Source organism: Erythrolamprus reginae, chromosome 1 (assembly GCF_031021105.1).
Source record: "Erythrolamprus reginae isolate rEryReg1 chromosome 1, rEryReg1.hap1, whole genome shotgun sequence".
In the NCBI taxonomy this organism is placed as follows: domain Eukaryota; kingdom Metazoa; phylum Chordata; class Lepidosauria; order Squamata; family Dipsadidae; genus Erythrolamprus; species Erythrolamprus reginae.
The window spans coordinates 360,755,000-360,776,629 of record NC_091950.1 but is presented as its reverse complement, the minus strand read 5'-3'; the positions used below and the strand labels follow the sequence as shown (position 1 = coordinate 360,776,629).

At 41.4% G+C, this 21,630-nt stretch overlaps 1 protein-coding gene across 2 annotated transcripts; it reads left to right on the top strand.

Moving 5' to 3' along the window:
• The first annotated feature begins 1,431 nt into the window (after positions 1 to 1,431).
• LOC139157533 (mitochondrial amidoxime-reducing component 1-like) lies at positions 1,432 to 19,938 on the top strand. Of its 2 annotated transcripts, none has more exons than XM_070734379.1 (7): positions 1,432 to 1,776; positions 9,267 to 9,440; positions 13,294 to 13,456; positions 15,566 to 15,706; positions 16,189 to 16,250; positions 16,370 to 16,441; positions 17,376 to 19,938. In XM_070734379.1, exons 1-7 carry the CDS (start codon positions 1,508 to 1,510, stop codon positions 17,500 to 17,502), a joined length of 1,008 nt encoding a protein of 335 aa, XP_070590480.1. In that variant the 5' UTR covers positions 1,432 to 1,507; the 3' UTR covers positions 17,503 to 19,938. The 2 variants fall into 2 exon arrangements, with proteins under 2 accessions (XP_070590480.1, XP_070590481.1); XM_070734380.1 differs by lacking the exon at positions 1,432 to 1,776 and adding an exon at positions 2,708 to 3,539.
• Positions 19,939 to 21,630: the final 1,692 nt, after the last annotated feature.

Genomic DNA, 21,630 nt, shown 5'->3' with positions numbered 1-21,630 from the left:
TATTTCTTTTATTTTTTCCATTTTGTTCATTCGTTCATGCAGTCTTCTTACCATCCCAGTTACAACCTTCCCTATGCAATGATAATTACAAAATGGGTTATAGATTCTGACCTCTATCACCATTCTTAGCTTTGATCAATTGAAACTTTCACACAATCTTTTTAGTGAGATGGGTCATGTGCCTTGGTTGTCCCCAAGCCGCATGCAGCAGTCCCTGATAAAGGGAAGAAGAGTATAAGTTAGTTCTGAGATATAGAGGCCGTACACTTTAATAAAACTCCAATTTTATTTCAAGTACTGTATGCTCATATTATTCTATGGAAATTGGAATCCCAAGACTATCTTGCAAAGCAACTTATTGTTAGCTCATACCTCCTCAATTAGTATGCTAAGTATTCAACATTTTGTCAACCTTTGTCCATTTTTAAGATATAATTTTGAATGATTAACTTTTCCTAACACAGTTTTGGAAACTTGTGTCCCAGTAACCTGATCTTAAACTAAAGTTACAATAGAAAGAATAGTATTTCATTGGCCAAGTGTGATTGGACACACAAGGAATTTGTTTTGGTGCATATGCTCTCAGCGTACATAAAATAAAAAGTTACCAGACATCCAACACAAACATTTGTGATATGTCATCATTTTTGTCTTCATGCCCACCTCCTGACAGCCTTTGCTTTAAAATATAATATTGTCTGGCTTTTTGACTGTGGTCTGGCTGTGACGACTGTGGTCTGAATCATACATATCTGGTGAAAACTGAAAAGTGCATTGTCACAGATTCTGTATTACGGCTAGTTTTCGGAGAGGGGTGGCATACAAATATACTACTACTAATACTAATAATACTAATACTACTACTACTAATAATAATAATAGTATAAATTCTTTAAAATAAAGATTAGTTGGGAAAATACTAAATTGAAAAAACCAGCCTTTCTGGTAGTGTAAAAGCTAATCACACATACATGTAAGGCCAAGTGTTGCCCCACCCCCCCAAACACTTGGCCTTACATGTATGTGTGATTAGTTTTGGCAGCTTTTCACTACTTTTTGTTACCAGACCACAAAAAACATACTTCACACCATGGTTCTTTTTTCAAGGATCAATGCCTTCCCAGTTCCCTTATTCTCCTGCAATTTCAGTCCCCAATGACCCTCCTTTAATCCAAAGCTTTCTTAAAGGACTGCTTGCCCACAAGTATAAGTAACTACCTTTAAAAAGCGCTTGATTTTGTCTCGTGACTGGAACTGAGGTGACCATCTGCCTAGAAAGGAGGGAGGTTGCAAAGCTGGTTCTGCCCGGAATTTCCAATGGAGGGGTAGGTGTGTTCAAGCTCTGCTCCTCTAGGCAATATGGGTTGGGCAATGAGCAAGGTTGAGACCCTCCTTTCCCGCCTTCTATTGCTATTGCGAAAAGAAGGAAGGCCGACGGCTAGTTTCGAGACTCGGACCAAGAAGCACTCCCAGCAAACAGGCCCGTTTCTCCCTCGCAGACACCATTATGGTTGGCTCCGCCGCCTTTCCCCCCTTCTCAGGACTGCCGCTGTCTCCGCTTCTGCTCACCTATTTTTGCACCGCCGCCGCTCTCCTCTGCGGGCTCGTGGCGGCCTGGCGTTGGCAGTGGAGCCGTCGAAGCAGTCACCCGCGGCTGAAACTGGTGGGCACAGTGGCTGCTCTCTTCATCTACCCGGTCAAATCCTGCCGGGGGGTGACTGTGAAGCGAGCCGAGATGACCTCGCTGGGTCTCGGGAGCGCGAAGTTGCGGGACCGGTAAGCTGGCCGCGGAAAAGCGGCCGCCTTGGAGGCGCGGGCTCCCTTTCCACGAAGGACCGCTTCTTTCAGGGTGATTCTTTGGGGCTGGAGTTCATCAACTCCCGATCCCGCTAGGAGCCTGTAGGAAATCCCCAGTAAACCCCGGAGGGATTGTCTATATGGAGATTCTCAGTCATCCAGGTCATGGTTGTCCCAAAGGTGCAAGAGAAAAACCAGAAAGTCCCGTTGCTTCTTGAAAGTGCACCTTTGGGACTGGGAGGGATTGTTCTGGGCTATCTGTCGGTCTGTCTTGTCTTGTCTGTCTGTCTGTCTGTCTGTCTGTCTGTCTATCTATCTATCTATCCCACCCACCCACCCACCCACCCAACATATATAGGATAGTAGTAATTTGTATAAACATAAGTAAAAAGTAACAATAAGAGGACAAGAGATGGACAGGGAGGGTAGGCACAGTGATGCGCTTATGCACGCCCCTTACAGACCTCTTAGAAACGGGGAGAGGTCGACTGTAGGCAACCTAAAGTTAAAGTTGTCCGGGGTTTATCCAAGTTGATGGAAAGGTGTTGTGTAATCTTAAGCATTGGTGCACTTGGTAACAAATCAGTAACAGTCACCAGTCCCATCCCTACTTACCAAGACTTTTATAAGTGATTGCTACTACTCCAAGGGAGGGAGGGAATGGAGAAGATTTAGTTAAAAAACAACAATACCGAAGTAGTGTTCTGCATTAGGAAAGTTTCTTGCTAGCTCAGGAATATGGAAGGATAGCCTAACACAGTGTTTTTCAAACCTGGTAATTTGAAGGGTGGACTTCAACTCCCAGATTCCCAGCCAGAATTTTGGGAGTTGAAGTCCACCCATGTTAAAGTTGGGCAAAATATAAACAAATAGTAAACATAGGATAAAGTAAAGACAATTGTAATAGGAAATGGGTACAGTATTAGGAAGAAATCTTGATTTCTGGAAGTGCAAAATTTATTTCACAAAAGCCAGGAAAAGCTCCAGGCCCAGACAAGTTAATTCCTCCTTGCTTAAAAGTCTGTGCTGACCAATTGGCCCTCATCTTTACCCTCATCTTCAATAATCATCCCAGTGCTGAAGAAGCCTACCATCAAGGAACTGAATGATTACATACCAGTTGCTCTAACATCTGAAGCTGTGAAAACCTTTGAAAGACTAGTGCTGTTCCACTTGAAAACCATCACGAATCTAGTGTTAGACCCCCTGCAATTTGCATACTGAGCAAACAAATGATGCTGTTAATATGGCTCTGCACTACATCCAGGGCCGCCGATAGACGGGTATTACTGGGAGGGGCGTACCGGGCCCAGGAAAATTGAATAATGGGGGGGGGGGCCCCGGCGCTTCTCCTGCTGAGCCCAGTCCTCTCCCGGTGGCTTTTGGCTCCTCCCGCCGAGGAGCTGCAAGGCTGGCCTCGGAGTCCCGCACGGCCAGCGTTCCCTCGTGCCCGGCGGGCTCCCCTTTCCTAAACCCCCACCAGCCCCCTCCTTCCCTTCCCGCCCTGCCCTCCTTCCCCGAGGTGTCCCTTGCCCATCATCCCCTGCCGGGCAATGGGGCAGCGGGACTGCTAGATGGGCAGCTCTTCCGGCGAGGGTGGGCAAGGCGCGCCCTTTTCAGCTCTCGGCCTCCGCCCGCGCAGAAAGCATCCTTCCTCGCATCCAGCGCCGGCCATGGGGTCTTCCGCCGCCGCCTTCCGCAAGGCCCCCCGAGGAGCTGCGTGGGTCTCCAGCCTTCTCCTGGTGAGTCACCGCGGCAAGGATGCGGGCGAGGGAGAAAGGGAAGAACCCAGCGCCTCGGGCGCTTCCCTCGTGCGGTAGAGGGGTAGGTGGTTTGTGGGAGCGGGGGAGGGAATGAGCCGGCAGTGTCAAAATCACAACTTCTTTCGTTTCTTTTTCTTTCTTTCTCTATTTCTCTCTTGCTCTTTCATTCTTTTTTCTTTATCTTGCTTTCTTTCTTTCTCTTGCTTTCTCTCCTTCCTTCCCTCTTTCCATTTCTTTCATTCCCCCTCTCTTTTTATTTCTCTTTCTTTCCTTTTTCTTTCCTCTTTCTTTCTTTCTTTCGTTTCTTTTTCTTTCTTTCTCTCTTTCTCTCTTGCTCTTTCATTCTTTTTTTCTTTCTCTAGCTTTCTTTCTTCCTCTTTCTTTCTCTCCTTCCTTCCCTCCTTCCATTTCTTTCATTCCCCCTCTCTTTTTATTTCTCTTTCATTCTCTTTCTTTCCTCTTTCTTTCTTTCTTTCGTTTCTTTTTCTTTCTCTCTTTCTCTCTTTCTCTTTCATTCTTTTTTTCTTTCTCTTGCTTTCTTTCTTCCTCTTTCTTTCTCTCCTTCCTTCCCTCCTTCCATTTCTTTCATTCCCCCTCTCTCTTTTTATTTCTATTTCATTCTCTTTCTTTCTTTCTTTCTTTCTTTCTCTTTCTTGCTCTTTTTCTTTCTCTCTTTTACCTTCCCTTCCTCTATTTCTTCTTTTCTTTCTTCTTCCTACCTTCTTCCCTCCCTCCCTTCCTTCAGTCCTTCCTCTCTTACTCTCCCCTTTCATAAGTTTCCTTGCTTCCTTCCTCTGTTCCTGTCCCTTCCCCCTTTCTTTCTTTCTTTCCTTCCTTCCCTCCCTCCATTTCTTGCTTTCCTTCTCCTTCCTCCCTTCTTTCCTCCCTCATTCCCTTCTTTCACTCCTTCCTCTCTTACTCTCCCCTTTCACACCTTTCCTTGCTTTCTTTGCACCCTTCCTCTGTTCCTGTCCCTTCCCTCTTTCCTTCCTTCCTTCCCACCCTCTGTCCATTCATTCACCCATTCCTCTCTTGATCGCCCCTTTTACCATTCCTTCCTTCCTTCCTTCCTTCCTTCCTTCCTTCCTTCCTTCCTTCCTTCCTTCCTTCCTTCCTTCCTAGCTCGCCCTCGCCTTTCTTCCCTTCCTTCCAGATGGGAGTGCCCCCTCAAGACACCCGCCTGACTGCTGGTACCCTGCTTTTTCTCTCCCCTCGTCCTTTCCAGCTCCTCTCCGGTGGCTGCCGGGTGTGGGATCCCCCTCCCCTCTCCCCTCGCTAGAAAGCACATGGTTTTGTCCACAAGAAGGGAAAAGTGCCAAGGAGCCGTAAATAAGCCTCGCTCCACCTGACCGATGCCAGGATCTTTCTTTCCCTTGTCACTCCCGCTTCTTTCTTTCTCCTGGACGAGTCCACACAATCGGCTTAACCCAGTTCCTGAAATAGCCTATGGCAGTGCTTCCCAACCTTGACAACTTGAAGATATCTGGACTTCAACTCCCAGAATTCCCCAGCCAGCATTCGCTGGCTGGGGAATTCTGGGAGTTAAAGTCCAGATATCTTCAAGTTGCCAAGGTTGGGAAACACTGGCCTATGGGACCGCCTCGCTTGGCGTGAAGCGGGAAATGATCCCCGGGGGATGGAGTGGCTTGGCGATTTAAAATAGTTTTAAAATGGCGGGGGGGGCAGACACTTAGGCTGTATGGGGCCCCAAAATTCCTGATGGTGGCCCTGACTACATCCTACACCATCTTGAATCTCCAAAGACCTACGCAAGGGTCCTCTTTGTAGACTTTAGTTTAGCATTCAATACCACCATTCCAGACACTCTTCTAACTAATCTGGACCAGCTAGCGGTACCTGAACATACTTGTAAATAGATCACAGGCTTCCTAACAAACAGGAAGCTAAGCAGAGTCACCTCAGATACCTGTACAATTAGAACAGCCCCCCCCCCCAAGGCTGTGTGATCTCTCCATTTCTCATCTCTCTCTATAGTAATGGCTGCATCTCTAGCAATCCATCTGTTAAACTATGCTGCCCTTCTTAATCTCAGGGTGGCTTACAACATGTTAACAATAGCACTTTAAAAAAAAAACAGCCAGCATATTGCCCTCACAATCCAGGTCCTCATTTTATCCTCATTTTAGAGGGATGTCTTACTCCTCTTCAGAAGAAATCCCTAATTGCATTGCCTAGATGGCAATCTCTCCTTGCCTATGGTTTCTCTTAATAATATTATGTTGCCTTGTTTGTTATAGAAATGCTAGCTGCAAAACCCTGAGTGAGAATAAATATTTTTCTGGACATTTTGTATATAGCATTAGATAAAGTAAACTAGCAAAAGCACTGCTTTAGGAGTTTTTCCCAACCTCTTTACAAGCAGTGATTACTGCAAGTACAGTGGTACCTCTACTTAAGAACTTAATTCGTTCCGTGACCAGGTTCTTAAGTAAAAATGTTCTTAAGTAGAAGCAATTTTTCCCATAGGAATCAATGTAAAAGCAAATAATGCGTGCCAACCCATTAGGAAAGAAATGAAAGCTCAGAATTTGAGTGGGAGGAGGAGGAGGAAGAAGAGAAGGAGGACAGTTGCTGCTGAAAGAAGAAGGTGAGGTGAGGGGAATAAAAAAAATATCCAAAACTTTAAGGCTTAAAAAAAAAAGAGGGACTCTGAGGTGGTGAAGAGGAGCACGCTCCTTCCTGTCACCCGGCGTGAGGCTGCCTCCCATACACTGCACTAGAGAGAGAAACCCAGGCAGGCGAGACGGGGGAACCTCCTGCTCCTTTGACTGAAAGGCGGTTGCTGCTGCTACCTGCTGCCTCTTTCTTCCCATGCTGAAGGCCTTCCCTCTCCTCTCGCTCCTTCGCTTTGTAGCCGCTCCTTTCCTTCGCTGTGGTGACTCCTCGGCTGCCCAGAGCGAAGGGAGCCTTTCTTTCCTCTGACCGCTGGCAGAGTTTTTTTTTTTATAAAGTTTTATTATTAAAATTGAAACATGTAATACAACTTATAATACAATACAAAACATAAAACACACACTACGAAAAAAAAACCAAAGCAAACAAACAAAAACCAAACAGGTAGCACGAATAAAAGTATCGGCGAATATACAGGGGAGTTGTAATGAAAACGAAAATTAGGTCCAATTATATTTGCTCATTACCATGTTTCGATTAATTTATCTAAAATGTTAAATGCCAAAGTTGAAATAAACACATTGCAAAGAAGTTAACAAATAATAATAAAATTCATATCCAAATAAATATACAGTCTCATGTTATTATATAAGATAATAGGTTACTTTATACCAGATTTGTAACAGTTCAAAGTTATATCTGACATTTCAATCTTGTAGCCTATTGGTCTCGCTTTTGCTTCCTAGCCAATTATAAAAAGGGTTCCAACAATTATTGAACGTAGCCAACGATTCATTTCTAACTAGTATAGTCAGTTTCGACATTTCTGCGCAGTATACAATTTTTTAAATTATTACTTCATTTGGGGGTAGCTCATCATTTTTCCACCACTGCGCATAAGTTAGTCTAGCTGCCGTTGTTATGTGAATAATTAAATGGACTTGGGGTTTCGGTAGATTTTGTCTGATTATACCTAATAAAAAACATTCAGGGGTTTTGTCTAATGATAGATTTAGTATTTCGTCGATCCAAATTCCAATCTTATTCCAATATAATTTAGCTTTGGGACATTGCCACCATAGGTGGAAGTAGGTGCCCAATTCTTGTTGACATTTCCAACAATTTGGTGAGAGTTTGTTATTTAATTTGGTTAGCTTAATTGGGGTAATATGCCATCGGTAAAACATTTTGACCAGGTTTTCTTTATAGGAAGTGGCTATAGTCAATTTATAGTTCCTAGTCCAGAGTATTTGCCATTCCTCCTCTTTAATCTCATTTTTAAGGTCCAGATTCCATTTCTTAACATTAATTTTTGTGCTAAAGTTGTCCAATTCATTGTAATTTAAGTAGCAGTAAAATTTTTTGATTAGCTTGTCTTGAGGGCCTGTACATAGCTTATCTAGCAGGGCATTTTTGCTTATCCCGGATTTTTTTTTTGTCTTTGTTAAATTTAGTTTGAATCTGAAGGTATTCACACCATTCCACTTTTTGACCAAGATTTTCTAGTTCTAGCCTTGTTCTAATTGCCCCGTTTGGATTTAGAATGTCTTTATATCTTATTATATTGTTTCTTTTGTGTAAATTAGGGTGTACATAGGCTTCTAAAGGGGCGTACCAGATGGGAATTCCTTTATAAAGTTTAGTTTTGGCAGAGTTTTATTCGCTGTCCAAGCGCCCAGGGAAACGAAAATGCTTCGTTCACTCTGGACTGCCAAAGCCCCCTTAAGCACCACCAAAAGGCTCCTCTGGCAGCCAGATGGCCAGGATTAAAGGGGGAATGGCAGGAAACTGGCCGGGCCTTCGTGCTGCTCTCAAATTTCCTGGAAAAAATTTCCAGGCTGGGGTTCTTAAGTAGAAAATGATTCTTAAGTAGAAGCAAAAAAATCTTGAACACCCGGTTCTTATCTAGAAAAGTTCTTAAGTAGAGGCGTTCTTAAATAGAGGTACCAATGTGCTTGCATTTTCTTCCTTCAAATCAAATGGGGTATTTTCCCTCTGTTTCAGTGTCTTCATGGTGCGTTTTTGTTTACATGCGCTGGAAAGCACAGGATGGGCTGCTTATGCCCTGGCTAGAGTGATGTGGCTAGCTTTGAATGGGGCAGCATTTTTAGCAATTGCATCTCTTGGATTCTTCCCTGGAATGTTTTCCTACACACAGTTTCTACTGTATCTGGCTTTTAAAAACAATGCTTTTAGCCAACTTTCCCCGTCATAGCACATTTGGTGTTGTTTGGTTCATTTAATGGATAGAAACATAGAAACATAGAAGACTGACGGCAGAAAAAGACCTCATGGTCCATCTAGTCTGCCCTTATACTTTTTTTTTGTATTTTATTTTAGAATGGATATATGTTTATCCTAGGCATGTTTAAATTCAGTTACTGTGGATTTACCAACCACGTCTGCTGGAAGTTTGTTCCAAGGATCTACTACTCTTTCAGTAAAATAATATTTTCTCATGTTGCCTTTGATCTTTCCCCCAACTAACTTCAGATTGTGTCCCCTTGTTCTTGTGTTCCCTTTCCTATTAAAAACATTTCCCTCCTGAACCTTATTTAACCCTTTAACATATTTAAATGTTTCGATCATGTCCCCCCTTTTCCTTCTGTCCTCCAGACTATACAGATTGAGTCCAGACTATACAGATAGTAGACAGATACATTAAGAGCCACAGAATTTATAAAATTCCACTCCAATATTCCACTGCATTAGAAAGAGTTCATAATATGGAGAACAACAAACCCAAATCCAACCCAACCCAACTCAGCTCACCCTTCCTGGGGCAGGGGAATGATAAAATTCTCTAAGGCCATGGTCTCTTCCCTTTCTTTCTTTCCTACTACTTGTAGTAGTGTATCATTAGCAATATTTACAATAGAAATGTTTCAATTCTTTGTCTAGAGCAGTATTACTCAACCACAGAAATTTTAATACTTGTGGACTCTCTGAATTCCCCAGACGGGTCCAGCATAACGCTGAACGTAGTTGATTTTAAAGGCTGCAGTGTATTTCTGTTGCTTATTAATTTCGTATGTAAGTGTTTTTAAACAATATGTGCTCTTTCTTATGTAGATTTTGGACTGTGATAAAAGAAGATGGACAAATGATATCTGCTAAGAAAGTTCCTCGGATGGTTCTAATTAGTGTATCCTGTGAAGATGACTATTTAACCCTGAATGGCCCAGGAATGAAGACACTGCAAATTCCTGTTGAGCTCCCACAGACAAATTCAATCTGGAATTGCAGGTATGAAAAGGTTTTTTTTCCTTGCTTCCCGATTAAATATTTTTTTCCAACTTTATTCTGATAAAATTTTATTCTTTCCATTTATTTGTTTCCATGAGTTTCCCCGGTCACTCAGATTGTGTGGAACATAATAAGCAAAAACGGGAGGGGAGGGGATCCTCCTCCACTCCTCCACTCGAAACAGAATACCCTACGAGACTAGACTTTCAATCCTGGGCCTAGAAAGCCTAGAACTAAGACGCCTTAAACAAGATCTAAGTATTGCCCACAAGATCATATGCTGCAACGTCCTGCCTGTTGGCGACTACTTCAGCTTCAACCACAACAACACAAGAGCACACAACAGATTTAAACTTAATATTAACTGCTCCAAACTTGACTGTAAAAAATATGACTTCAGTAACCGAGTTGTCAAAGCGTGGAATTCATTACCGGACTCCATAGTGTCATCCCCAAACCCCCAACACTTTATCTATGGTTGACCTATCCAGATTCCTAAGAGGTCAGTAAGGGGCGAGTACAAGTGCACTAGAGTGCCTTCCGTCCCCTGTCCTATTGCTCTCCTATATCTCCTATACCTTTCTTCTATTCCTATATCTCTTCTTCTATTCTTTCATTGATATGTTATATTACTATATCTTCTTTTCTATTCTTTCTTAGATATATTTTACTATGAATATCTCCTCTATAACCTTCATCATATATTTTACTATGTATGTATATATATATATGTATGTATCAAATGTTTTTAGCTAAAATTTTAAAATTAAGGGAGACTAGGATGGTACCATTTCGGCCTTGTTCTGGCCTCATCAGCTAGCCACACCCTTCCTTACTGGGATTCGATCTGGCAGCCTCTGCCTTGTAAGGCAGAGAGTTAGCAGTTGAGCCACCAGACCTTGATCCCTCTATACCCACTAAAACCCTCATTGTGTATTGGACAAAATGAATGAATGAATGAATGAATGAAATAACAAAATAAAAATGCTGGTTGTCCAACAATCGTACTGGAGGCCCAAGAGCCTTTCAGGCTTTCTAAATGAAAAGGCAGTCTGGGACAACTGAATTTGGAGGGTGGTGGTGGTGGTGGTAACAATACCACAGAATGTGGAGATTACAATATTTGGGGTGTAGGCTTTATTATTTATTTATTTATTTATTTATTTATTTATTTATTTATTTGTCAAACAAGTATAGAATTATAGTTTGTATTAACATAACATAAGTAGAAAGTAGTGATAGAAAGGATAAAAAGACAGTAGAACAGGGACGGTAGGTACAATGGTGCGCTTATGCACGCCTCTTACAGACCTCTTAGAAAAGGGGAGAGGTCGATTGTAGATAATTTAAGGTTGAAGATTTTGGAGTTATGCGAAGAAACGACAGAGTCAGGTAGGGAATTCCACTCTATTGCTGAAATCGTATTTTCTGCAGTCTAGGTTGGAGTGATTTACATTTAGTCTGTTTCTATTACATGCTCTTGTGTTGTTGTTGAAGGTGAAGTAATCACTAATAGGGAGGACATTATGATGTATGATTTTATGAATAACAGTTAAATCAATTCGGAGGCGACATAGTTGTAAATTTTCTAAATGTAGTATTTGAAGTCTGGAGGAGTAAGGTGATTTGTTACGTGAAGAGGAGTGGAGGACTCTTCTTGTGAAGTATTTCTGGACTCTTTCAATTGCATTAATGCTTGTTACGCAGTTTGGGTGCCATACAGGTGAGCTGTATTCAAGAATTGGTCTGACAAATGTTTTGTATGATCTCGTTAGTACAGTGATCCCCCGTTTATTGCGTCCCCAACCATTGCGAACAGGGTACTTCGCTATTTTTCAACCCGGAAGTCAAAAATACCATCTACGCATGCGTGCCGGGCACGCATGCGTAGATGGCAGCGGCTTCCCTGGGTCTTCCCCCTCTTGCTGGCGTCAGCGAGGAGTTTCCCCCACCGCCCACGCAAACTCCTCGCTGCCGCCCGCCCTTCGCCCGCCCACGCCGTTCATTCTCGCCGCTTTTGAGCTGAGTCCGGGAGCGAATTCGCTCCCGGACTCAGCTCAAAAGCGCCGATAGCAAGCGGCAAGGAACGGCTTGTCTCGGCGCTTTCGAGCTGAGTCCGGTCAGCTCGAAAGCGCCGAGACAAGCCGTTCCTTGCCGCTTGCTATCGGCGGTTTTGAGCTGAGTCCGGAAGCGAATTCGCTTCCGGACTCAGCTCAAAACCGCCGATAGCAAGCGGCAAGGAACGGCTTGTCTCGGCGCTTTCGAGCTGAGTCCGGTCAGCTCGAAAGCGCCGAGACAAGCCGTTCCTTGCCGCTTGGTATCGGCGGTTTTGAGCTGAGTCCGGAAGCGAATTCGCTTCCGGACTCAGCTCAAAACCGCCGATAGCAAGCGGCAAGGAACGGCTTGTCTCGGCGCTTTCGAGCTGAGTCCGGTCAGCTCGAAAGCGCCGAGACAAGCCATTCCTTGCCGCTTGCTATCGGCGGTTTTGAGCTGAGTCCGGAAGCGAATTCGCTCCCGGACTCAGCTCGAAAGCGCCGAGAGCCAGCGCCCCCCGGACCCCCAACCCGGGTTTGGGGGGCTGCTAGGAAGCCCTCCATGCCGGCGGCAAACAGCCGCCCCGCCCCCAATCTTCGGCTCCTCGCTAGCGCTGTGGGAGTAAAAACGCCATCTGCACATGCGCAGATGGTGTTTTTACTTCCGCAGCGCTACTTCGCGAAAACCCGCTCGTTGCGGGGGGTCCTGGAACGGAACCCTCGCAACGAGCGGGGGTCTACTGTAATTCAGTATATCCAGCAATGGGCTACCATTCCCAGTGCTACCAGAACAGTGCTGGGAGCACATGTACAATGTGTGATTAAGCTTCTGTGCATGCGCATGCGCAGAAGTTCACATGAGGACATGCGATTTCTGGATTTTTGCTTCCATGAATGCGCAGAAGCAAAAAAGCCGAAAACAGTGAAAAGCAGCCTGTAGGTAAGTAATCCCCCCACCTACCCTCCCTGTTTGCCCGCCTCTAGCTATGCAGCCAAGCATCCTACTTGCTTTTCCTACTGCCTGACCACACTGCTCACCCATTTTGAGACTGTTAGAAATCACTACCCCTAAATCCTTCTCTTCTGAAGTTTTTGCTAAAACAGAACTGCCAATACAATACTCAGATTGAGGATTCCTTTTCCCCAAGTGCATTATTTTACATTTGGAAACATTAAAACTGCAGTTTCCATTGCTTTGACCATTTATCTAGTAAAGCTAAATCATTTACCATATTACAGACGCCTCCAGGAATATCAACCCTATTGCACACTTTAGAGTCATCGGCAAATAGGCAAACCTTCCCTACCAAACCTTCCCCTATGTCACTCACAAACATATTAAAAAGAATAGGACCCAGAACAGACCCTTGTGGCACATCGCTTGTAACCTGTCTCAGCTCAGAATACTTGCCATTAACAATAACTCTCTGATGTCTACGCTTCAGCCGGCTGCAAATCCACTGAACTATCCAGGGATTAAGTCCAATCTTCACTAATTTATCTACCATCTCTTTATGTGGAACTGTATCAAAGGCTTTGCTGAAGTCCAGATAGGTAATATCCACGGCACCACCTTCATCCAACACCTTTGTGACATAGTCAAAGAAATCAATGAGATTAGTCTGACACCAAACCAGGCCCACAGAACCGGTAGGGGGGAAAATTGAATTTCACCCCTGCATGGGTGGTGTGGTAGTTAAGCTGCTTTATATGCAAGCAGAACACAGAAAGATGAAGCATGGAAGAACATTAAATACTGAAATATGTATTGAGTGTGTAGCTTCCAAGAAATTGTAGACATGTCTGTTATGGTTTATTAGACGCTATGGGCTCGAGACTCAAGGCAGGGACTGTGGAGATGAAGCAGCTGAATGGATCAGTACTTTCCTGAACGTAGAGCCTTATCGATTGATCCATTATGAAACAAATATGGTGACAAGAAAGCCAGGAGATTTCTTATCTGCTTTCCTACCAAAAGATGAGGTAAGAATACAGTTTCTCTCAAAAATATATTTTTAATATTTGCATTATTTAAACTCCATAAGTTTCTGTATCTAAGAATACTTCTATAGTAATGGCTGAAATGTCTCAGCTCCTCCTCTCCCTTCTCCCTCCGTCTCCTCTTCCTCCTTCTCCAGTAATTCAAGGTTGCTTATATGCAAGCTCCTGTTAGGTAGATTGGGTTGAGATTGTATGGCTCAAAGTCACCCAAGTAATTTTCTGAGACTGACTTCATCCTTGATCTCCCCAGTCGCATCCTGCTAATCCCTATATTATACAGTGATCCCTCGATTATCGCGAGGGTTCCGTTCCAAGACCCCTCGCGATAATCGATTTTTCGTGATGTAGGGTTGCGGAAGTAAAAACACCATCTGCGCATGCGCACCCTTTTTTTGATGGCCGCGCATGCGCAGATGGTGGAATTTGCGTGGGCGGCGGGGAAGACCCAGGGAAGGTTCCTTCGGCCGCCCAGCAGCTGATCTGCTCGGTAGCGCAGCAGCAGCGAGCAGACGAAGATCGGGGTTTCCCCTTTGCGTGGGCGGTGGGGAAACCCCGATCTTCGTCTGCTCGCTGCTGCTGCGGCCGCCCAGCAGCTGATCTGCTCGGTAGCGCAGCAGCAGCGAGCAGACGAAGATCGGGGTTTCCCCACCGCCCACGCAAAGGGGAAACCCTGATTCGGCTCCTCGCTGCTGCTGCGCTACTGAGCAGATCAGCTGCTGGGCGGCCAAAGGAACCTTCCCTGGGTCTTCCTCGCTGATGCCCCCGCTCGCCCGCCCGCCCACCCGCCGCCCGCCAGCAAGAGGGGGAGAGATAGAGAAAGAGAGAGAAGGAAAGAAAGAGATGAGAGAGGGAGGAAGATAGTGTGAGAGAGGAAGAAGCAAGATAGAGAAAGAGAGAGAGAAAGAAAGATGAGAAAGGAAGGAAGAGAGTGACGTCATCGGGTGGGAAAATCGCGATATAGCGTTTCGCGAACGAGATCGCGAAAATCGAGGGATCACTGTATAGTATGCTTAGAATTGTGTTCCACTGAAATAATTATGATTTGTATTTAGTTAAATGAATTGGGATTATTAAATAGTATGGAAGTTTCAGTGTGTTTTTGTCAACTTGGAAATGTATGATAACGCTGTGACTTCCAGAATATTTTCTCTGGGATCAGACTAAATCATATAACCATTTTATATCATATAACCATTTCTTTCTTTATGGTATTACAAAATTATGTATAAATTTGGTATTACAAAATTACACATATATGTAATTATACATATACTGTACATGTATTATTTATGGTATTACCAAATTATGTATAATTATGTATAAATTACAAAATTATGTATAATCAGAGAAAAATTTATATCTGCAGAATTTGTACCATCTTTGTGTCAAAATATGTAATCAAGGAAGAGAAATGGAGCCAAGAATGTTTCTCTTCACTGTCCCTGTTTATTGAGACTTCTTAATAAATATTGTATATCTTCTAACTAGTTTCTTCAGTACATGTAGAATAACTCAGGAATTAATTCACTGAATTATCATGCATGTTGCTAGCAGAATCAATTCTTATATATTTGAGTTTGTAATAAGGGTTAAGTGATTAGTTAAGCACTGAATGTATATCTAGTTGATAATCATGATTAGAAAATATCTTAGTTATTTCCCTTTGCACACATTTTTAAAACTTTGAATAATAAATAATAATGCATGTTATACTAAATTGATACTTAAATACATAAACAAAGATCACTTCATGAGATTTGACTTCATGTGTGGTGCAAGCTATGATTTATGATTTAGCAATTTCTGTGAAACCTACCAGTTAGGATTACAGTATTAAATCATAATTAAATATATCATGGCTTAATGCAATCTAAGAATGTTCACAATTAAAATATGAAATAGATATATAGTATCATGCTTTAATTAAAAGTGTTTTATGAAATTAAAATGTAGTTTCATCAAATTGCAATAAGCTCTTTGGAATGAAATGGTCACAACTGAAGATTTCAGTTGGCCAATGGTGGCATTTTGAAACAAATCCCAATCTTTATGATTATCAATGATAGACATTTTTTGTATTTATTTTTAAAGGTTGCCTATGCTGAAGCCAGTCCACTCTTGCTGATTTCTGAAGCTTCCTTGGATGATCTAAATACAAGGTTAAAAAAGAAAGCTTCAATAACTATCTTCCGGCCGAATATTGTTATTAAAGGCTGTAGTCCTTATGAAGAAGTAAGCATTATTATTATTATTATTATTATTATTATTATTATTATTATTATTATCATCATCATCATCATCATCATCATCACCACCACCACCACCATCACCACCAGCAGCAGCATTATTATTATTATTATCCAATTTTCAAGCCCGGCGTCATAACTGCTAGATCAAACTTGCTTTTACAGGTCTATCTTAACTGGGTGTTTGAATTGCTATTTTTCTCCGTCTGAGTTCTAATTTATGTTATTGCAGATATGCCTCAAGAGAGTTTTATTGAGATGTTAAACTTAATTAACATCAAGTTAATGTCTCTGGAGAGGGGCAGCATACAAATCTAATAAATAATAATAATAATAGCTTTTAAAATATGATCTTGTGAGTATATTGGTTTAAAAAGAAAACTGCAGAAATGATGCTCTATATTATTGGAAAATAGTTAAATAATGCAATTGCAAAATATCTAATGGGACTCAATTTTTTTGATATAGGATTCTTGGGTTGATATATTAATTGGAACTGTTAGGTTGAAAGGAAAAATGTCATGTCCAAGGTAAGAGAATTTAATGAAGGTATTTTGATCTCATTTCCCACATAAAACAAATAATTTCATTTTTAAAGACGTTCCTATTATTAAATGAAATTAAAATGTGACAACATCTATGTCTGTAGGTGCCTTTTCATAGCAGTGGATCCAGATTCTGGGATCATCGGTAAAAAGGAAGTGCTTAGAGCCCTGAAAAGGTAGCAGATAATGTTTATGAATGCTCCTTCTTTAGATGTTTGGATGTTTCTACACATGTTCACAATGCTACTCAGCATAAAGTAACAATTTACAAACAGAAACCAGACCACATATTTGATAAGAAACATTCTTACTGTTTTAACATATTCAAATACCTTGGCACTTTAAGCTCTCTTTCCAACAAATCTTTTGTAGCTCACACATACAATGTTATGCAAACAGATTCACATGGTATACATTTAAACCATTTACGTAATTTGTTAAGATCCAATTTTTTATAAGTCAGTTAACTGCACCCTAAACAAATGCATGACTAAACTCATCCACAGCACTGTTACCAATCTGGAACTCAACCAACTAGTAGCAAACAATAGTAGACTCAACAACTGCCTTGAACTCATACTCTGCAACATCAAAAATGTAATTAATGGACTACAAATAAAAGAACCCTTTTCCCATAGCTTGATAGACTTCAACCTCAATCTACACCATTGCAACAATTACCTTAATAATGGGACACCAAAGTACAACTTTTAAAAAGCCAAATATGAACTCATAGACGCCAGCCTCTCAACTCTTGACTGGCAAACTCTACTCTTTGCCTGTAACACTGCCAATGACCTCTGTAACATCTTCTTGCTCGAAGTCAAAAGAACTATCAGACTACAAGTACCACTGATAACCACGATAACTAAGAAAAAAAGAGAAAGAGAAACTAAATAATTACTTCCTCTGTGCAATGTCTCTAGCTTAATTCCATTCTACTAGATGATTGTGCTATCATAATCACTGTTGATAAATACTGTATCTATTATCTCCAGTGCTGCAAAATTGAAGTTCACTATTCTACAGTATATCATGCAATGTATAGGATCTATTTTATTCCAAAATAATTTCTGATTCTGTTTTTCCATTTCTTTCCTTTATTTTCAGTTATCGCAAGTGTGATCCTTCTGAAAAACATGATTATATGGATAATCCTCCTTTTGGTTGGTTTTATGGAGTTGAGGAAATGGGAATACTTGAAGTTGGGGATCCTGTGTACAAGATAATCTCATGATGGGAGGCAGCTATGCATGGTGTGAAATTTCTCTCTATATGAAATCTGTGCTCATTTTTAAAGATCATTTTCTTCCTTCTTTCTTATTTGGGTACTTATCCATTGTAGGTAGTTGCATGTGGTCACTAAGGGTCATCACCAGTTTGTTGGCAAATCATTACTGTCATCATGACTGGAAATCTTCATCAATACATCATCATTGTAATTGAAACAAATTCAAATGAAAGGCAAACTGAATGAATAACAAATAAGCGTTAGAACCTTTTCCAGTCAGTATTGTTAATTCTCTACAGCTGGGAGCATGTTTTGCTGACTGAAGACTATTGAGGTGGTGATAGTGAAAGTATCATATTAGAATACAGTGCTGTTTTTAAAACATGGATTACATGGATGTACAGTACTGTATATCTATTTCTGGATATCCTTGGATTTAATTATTTCCCCAAATGGCTAAATATATGGATATAATATGATATAATGATATACTATATTCATTATATGGATATAATGAAACTATGTGGACAAGTGGAAATCTTCTTTACCATGCCTATAGCATATATTCTATTCCTATATCTTCTTTTCTATTACAGTATTTCTTAGATATATTTTACTATGAGTATCTCCTCTATAACATTCATCATGTATTTTACTATGTGTATATTGATATATACTCACTAAAACCCTCATTGTGTATTGGACAAAATAAATAAATAAAATAAATAAAAATAAATGCCGTCAGGCATGGGGGAACTGAGATATTCTTTCCCCCTAGGCCTTACAATTTACGCATGGTATGTTTGTATGTATGTTTGGTTTTATAATGTGACTGAGCCACAACATATAATAAGAGTTTTTTCTAGTTGTTTAGTATTGGATTGTTACATGCTGTTTTTTATCACTGTTGTTAGCCACCCCGAGTCTGCGGAGAGGGGCGGCATACAAATCCAATAAATAATAATAATAATAATAATAATAATAATAATAATAATAATAATAATAATGCTTGGATCACTTATTGCTATACGATTAATGACTGGCCATTTGTAAAAATAAGTGTACAGATGTTGAGCTGCCTAGAATTAACATTAAAAACCAAGTATTTTAACATGTGTGTGCCGACTTTATATATCCACTGTATGTCTATGTTGCCATGATTAAACTTGTAGCTATCGCTGTAAGCTGTTTTCACTCATCATGCGCGAATAGGAGGCAATATCAATTTTCTAATAAATAAATATGGGAATTTTACAATCAGTGCTATTAGATCAAGCTTTATTGAATTTCATTTTTAAAGATGTATTTTGTCCCATAAAGATTTAAAAAAACTAAAGCTAAACATTAAAAAATCATAATTTAACTGGTTAATTTATGTAAATTAATTACTAATTGATAAAAAATGTGGCCATGAAGATATTTAACATTTACAAAATCCTTAAGCAATGCTTAATGTATAATATGCAAATATATGTAAATATATTTTCTATTTCAGTACTGAAGAGTATCTTTATGAATACAATAAATAAATACATTCTAAGAACTTTTACTCTAGGTAACTCAAGCTCGTTTAGTTAAATGTACAAAATTTTGCTACCTCCCTAAATGGGAAGCCTTCAGAGTTGGTCCTGTGTGCTTCCCTAAAGACACCAGTGCTAGCATGAAATTCATCTAACTCAGACATTGCAGCATCAAGTTGGGAAGCTGCCTTGGGAATTAAGAAAAATGTTTTCACTTCCTGCTAAATTGATCTGTAAAGACAGTTCTGGTGAGAATTCAGCAATCACGGAATGAAAACAGATTTCTAGCAACCAACACCAAAACCCTTTAGATGAACGCTATCCTTCACAGAAAAAGAAAATAGAAAAAAGTGACTTCTGACTTTATTTGATGCAGATAGAAGTACAAAAAATTAATTTATAGAAAATTCTATATTTGATGTTTTAAAAACCTATTGACAATTGCAGACAGATTAATACAGAGTGGTAATATTGCCACCTTGTGGCGACATGTGAAAATAAGCTTTGAAATATTGAAATGCTCTTAATTTTATATAATAGAAATTTAATTAATTAATTGGATTTATATGCCGCCCTTCTCCGAGGAAATGGAATGGAAGTGACTGAACAGAAATATAATCAATTACAGGAACACTGGGCTGGGGGCTGGGTATGAAGGAAGATGGGAGGTGCTGATGCGTTTTGTTAAAATTGTCTTGTAGTCCATGCAGAAACTTGGTACACCCAAATATCTTAATTGTGCCAGGAGGTTTAGTTGCATTAAGTCTTTAAGAAGCTTTAAAAATAAGAAACAATTTACAAATATTATGTTATTGTGCAAGTATGGATACTTCTCGTGTTCTATATATCTGTATTATAGTTGTACCATATGATTCTTGACAAATGTATATTTTCTTTTATGTACGCTGAGAGCATATGCACCAAGACAAATTCCTTGTGTGTCCAATCACACTTGGCCAATAAAAATTCTATTCTATTCTATTCTATTCTATAAGCTAAAAAACGTTTAGTAAAAAAAAATCGATGGAAGGAACCATTCTAACACTCCAACTTTGACTGTCCCAGTGTCAATCTTTCTGCTTTTTCTGTTGCTGTAAATCACTGCATTGGCATGATTTGTAAGTGTGTTATTACTTACAGCAGGGGTCCCCAAACTTTTTACACAGGGGGCCAGTTCACTGTCCCTCAGACTGTTGGAGAGCCAGACTATAAAAAAAACGTATGAACAAATCCCTATGCACACTGCACATACTTTATTTAAAGTAAAAAACAAAATGGGAACAAATACAATATTTAATATTTATTCTCCCTCTTTCTATTTCTCTCTCTCTTTCTCTGTCCTCTCTTTCTCTTTCACTCTCTCTCTTTCTTTCTCTCTCTTCTCTCTTTCTCTCACTCACTCTCTTTGTATCTCTCCCTCTTTCTCTCTCTCTCTTTCTCTCTGTCCTTCTCTCTCTTTCTCTCTCTCTTTCTCTCTGTCCTTCTCTCTATTTCTCTCTCTCTCTTTCTCTGTCCTCTCTTTCTCTCTCTCTCTCTTGCTTTCTTTCTCTCTCTTCTCTCTTTCTCACTCACTCTCTTTCTATCTCTCCCTCTTTCTCCCTCTCTCTGTCTCCTCCTTTCTCTCTCTCCCTTTCTATCTCTCCTCTTCCTTTCTCTCTCCCTCTCTATCTCTCCCTCTTTCTCTCCCTCTCCCCCCTCTCTCTTTCTTTCTCTCTCTCTTTTCTTTCTCTTCTCTTTCTCTCACTCACTCTCTTTCTATCTCTCCCTCTTTCTCTCTACTTTTCTCCTCTCTCTCCCTTTCTCTCTCTCCCTTTCTCTCTGTCCCTCTCTTTCTTTCTCTGTCCCTCTCTTTCTTTCTCTGTCCCTCTCTTTCTTTCTCTGTCCCTCTCTTTCTTTCTCTCTCTTATCTCTCTCTCTCTCCTCTCTCTCTCCCTCTTTCTCTCTCCCCCTTTCTATCTCTCCTCTTCCTTTTTCTCTCTTTCTTTGTTTCTCTCTCTTTCTCTCTCCCCTCCTTTTTCTCTCTCTTTCTTTCTCATACACCTTTTACTTTCATCAGACCTTTTACTTTTGACAGAAAGATGACTGTTGAGGATGATACATGTGCAAACAGAGAGAGAAAGAGAGAGGTAGAGGTTGGGCATGTTACCGGGAGGTGGAGGCAGCGTGGGGCCGGATGCTGGGTGCCGGGGACGCCGGGGACAGAGACGAACGGGGGCGGAGGCAACGGCGGAGTCCAGCGCTGGGGCCATGCGGGGCCGCTCATCCAGGGGGGGCGTGGACTGGCAAGCCGCCCTCCGCTTTCTCTCTTTCTCTGTTGCTGGCGTGGTGTATGAGAGAGAAAGAGAGCGGAAGGCGGCTTGCCGGTCCACGCCCCCCTGGATGAGCGGCCCCGCATGGCCCCAGTGCCTGCCTCTGCCCCCATTCGGCTCTGTAGCTGGGAGGCACGTCCACTCCTTCTCCCTCCCCGGCGTCCTCGGCACCCAGCGTCTGTCCCCATGCCGCCTCCACTACCCGGTAACGCACCCCAATCTCTAACTGCAGGAACGGGTGGTGGGGCGCCGCAAAGGGCCGCGCTTGAAGGCCACCACGGCGCCGCAGTCCCAGATTACTCACT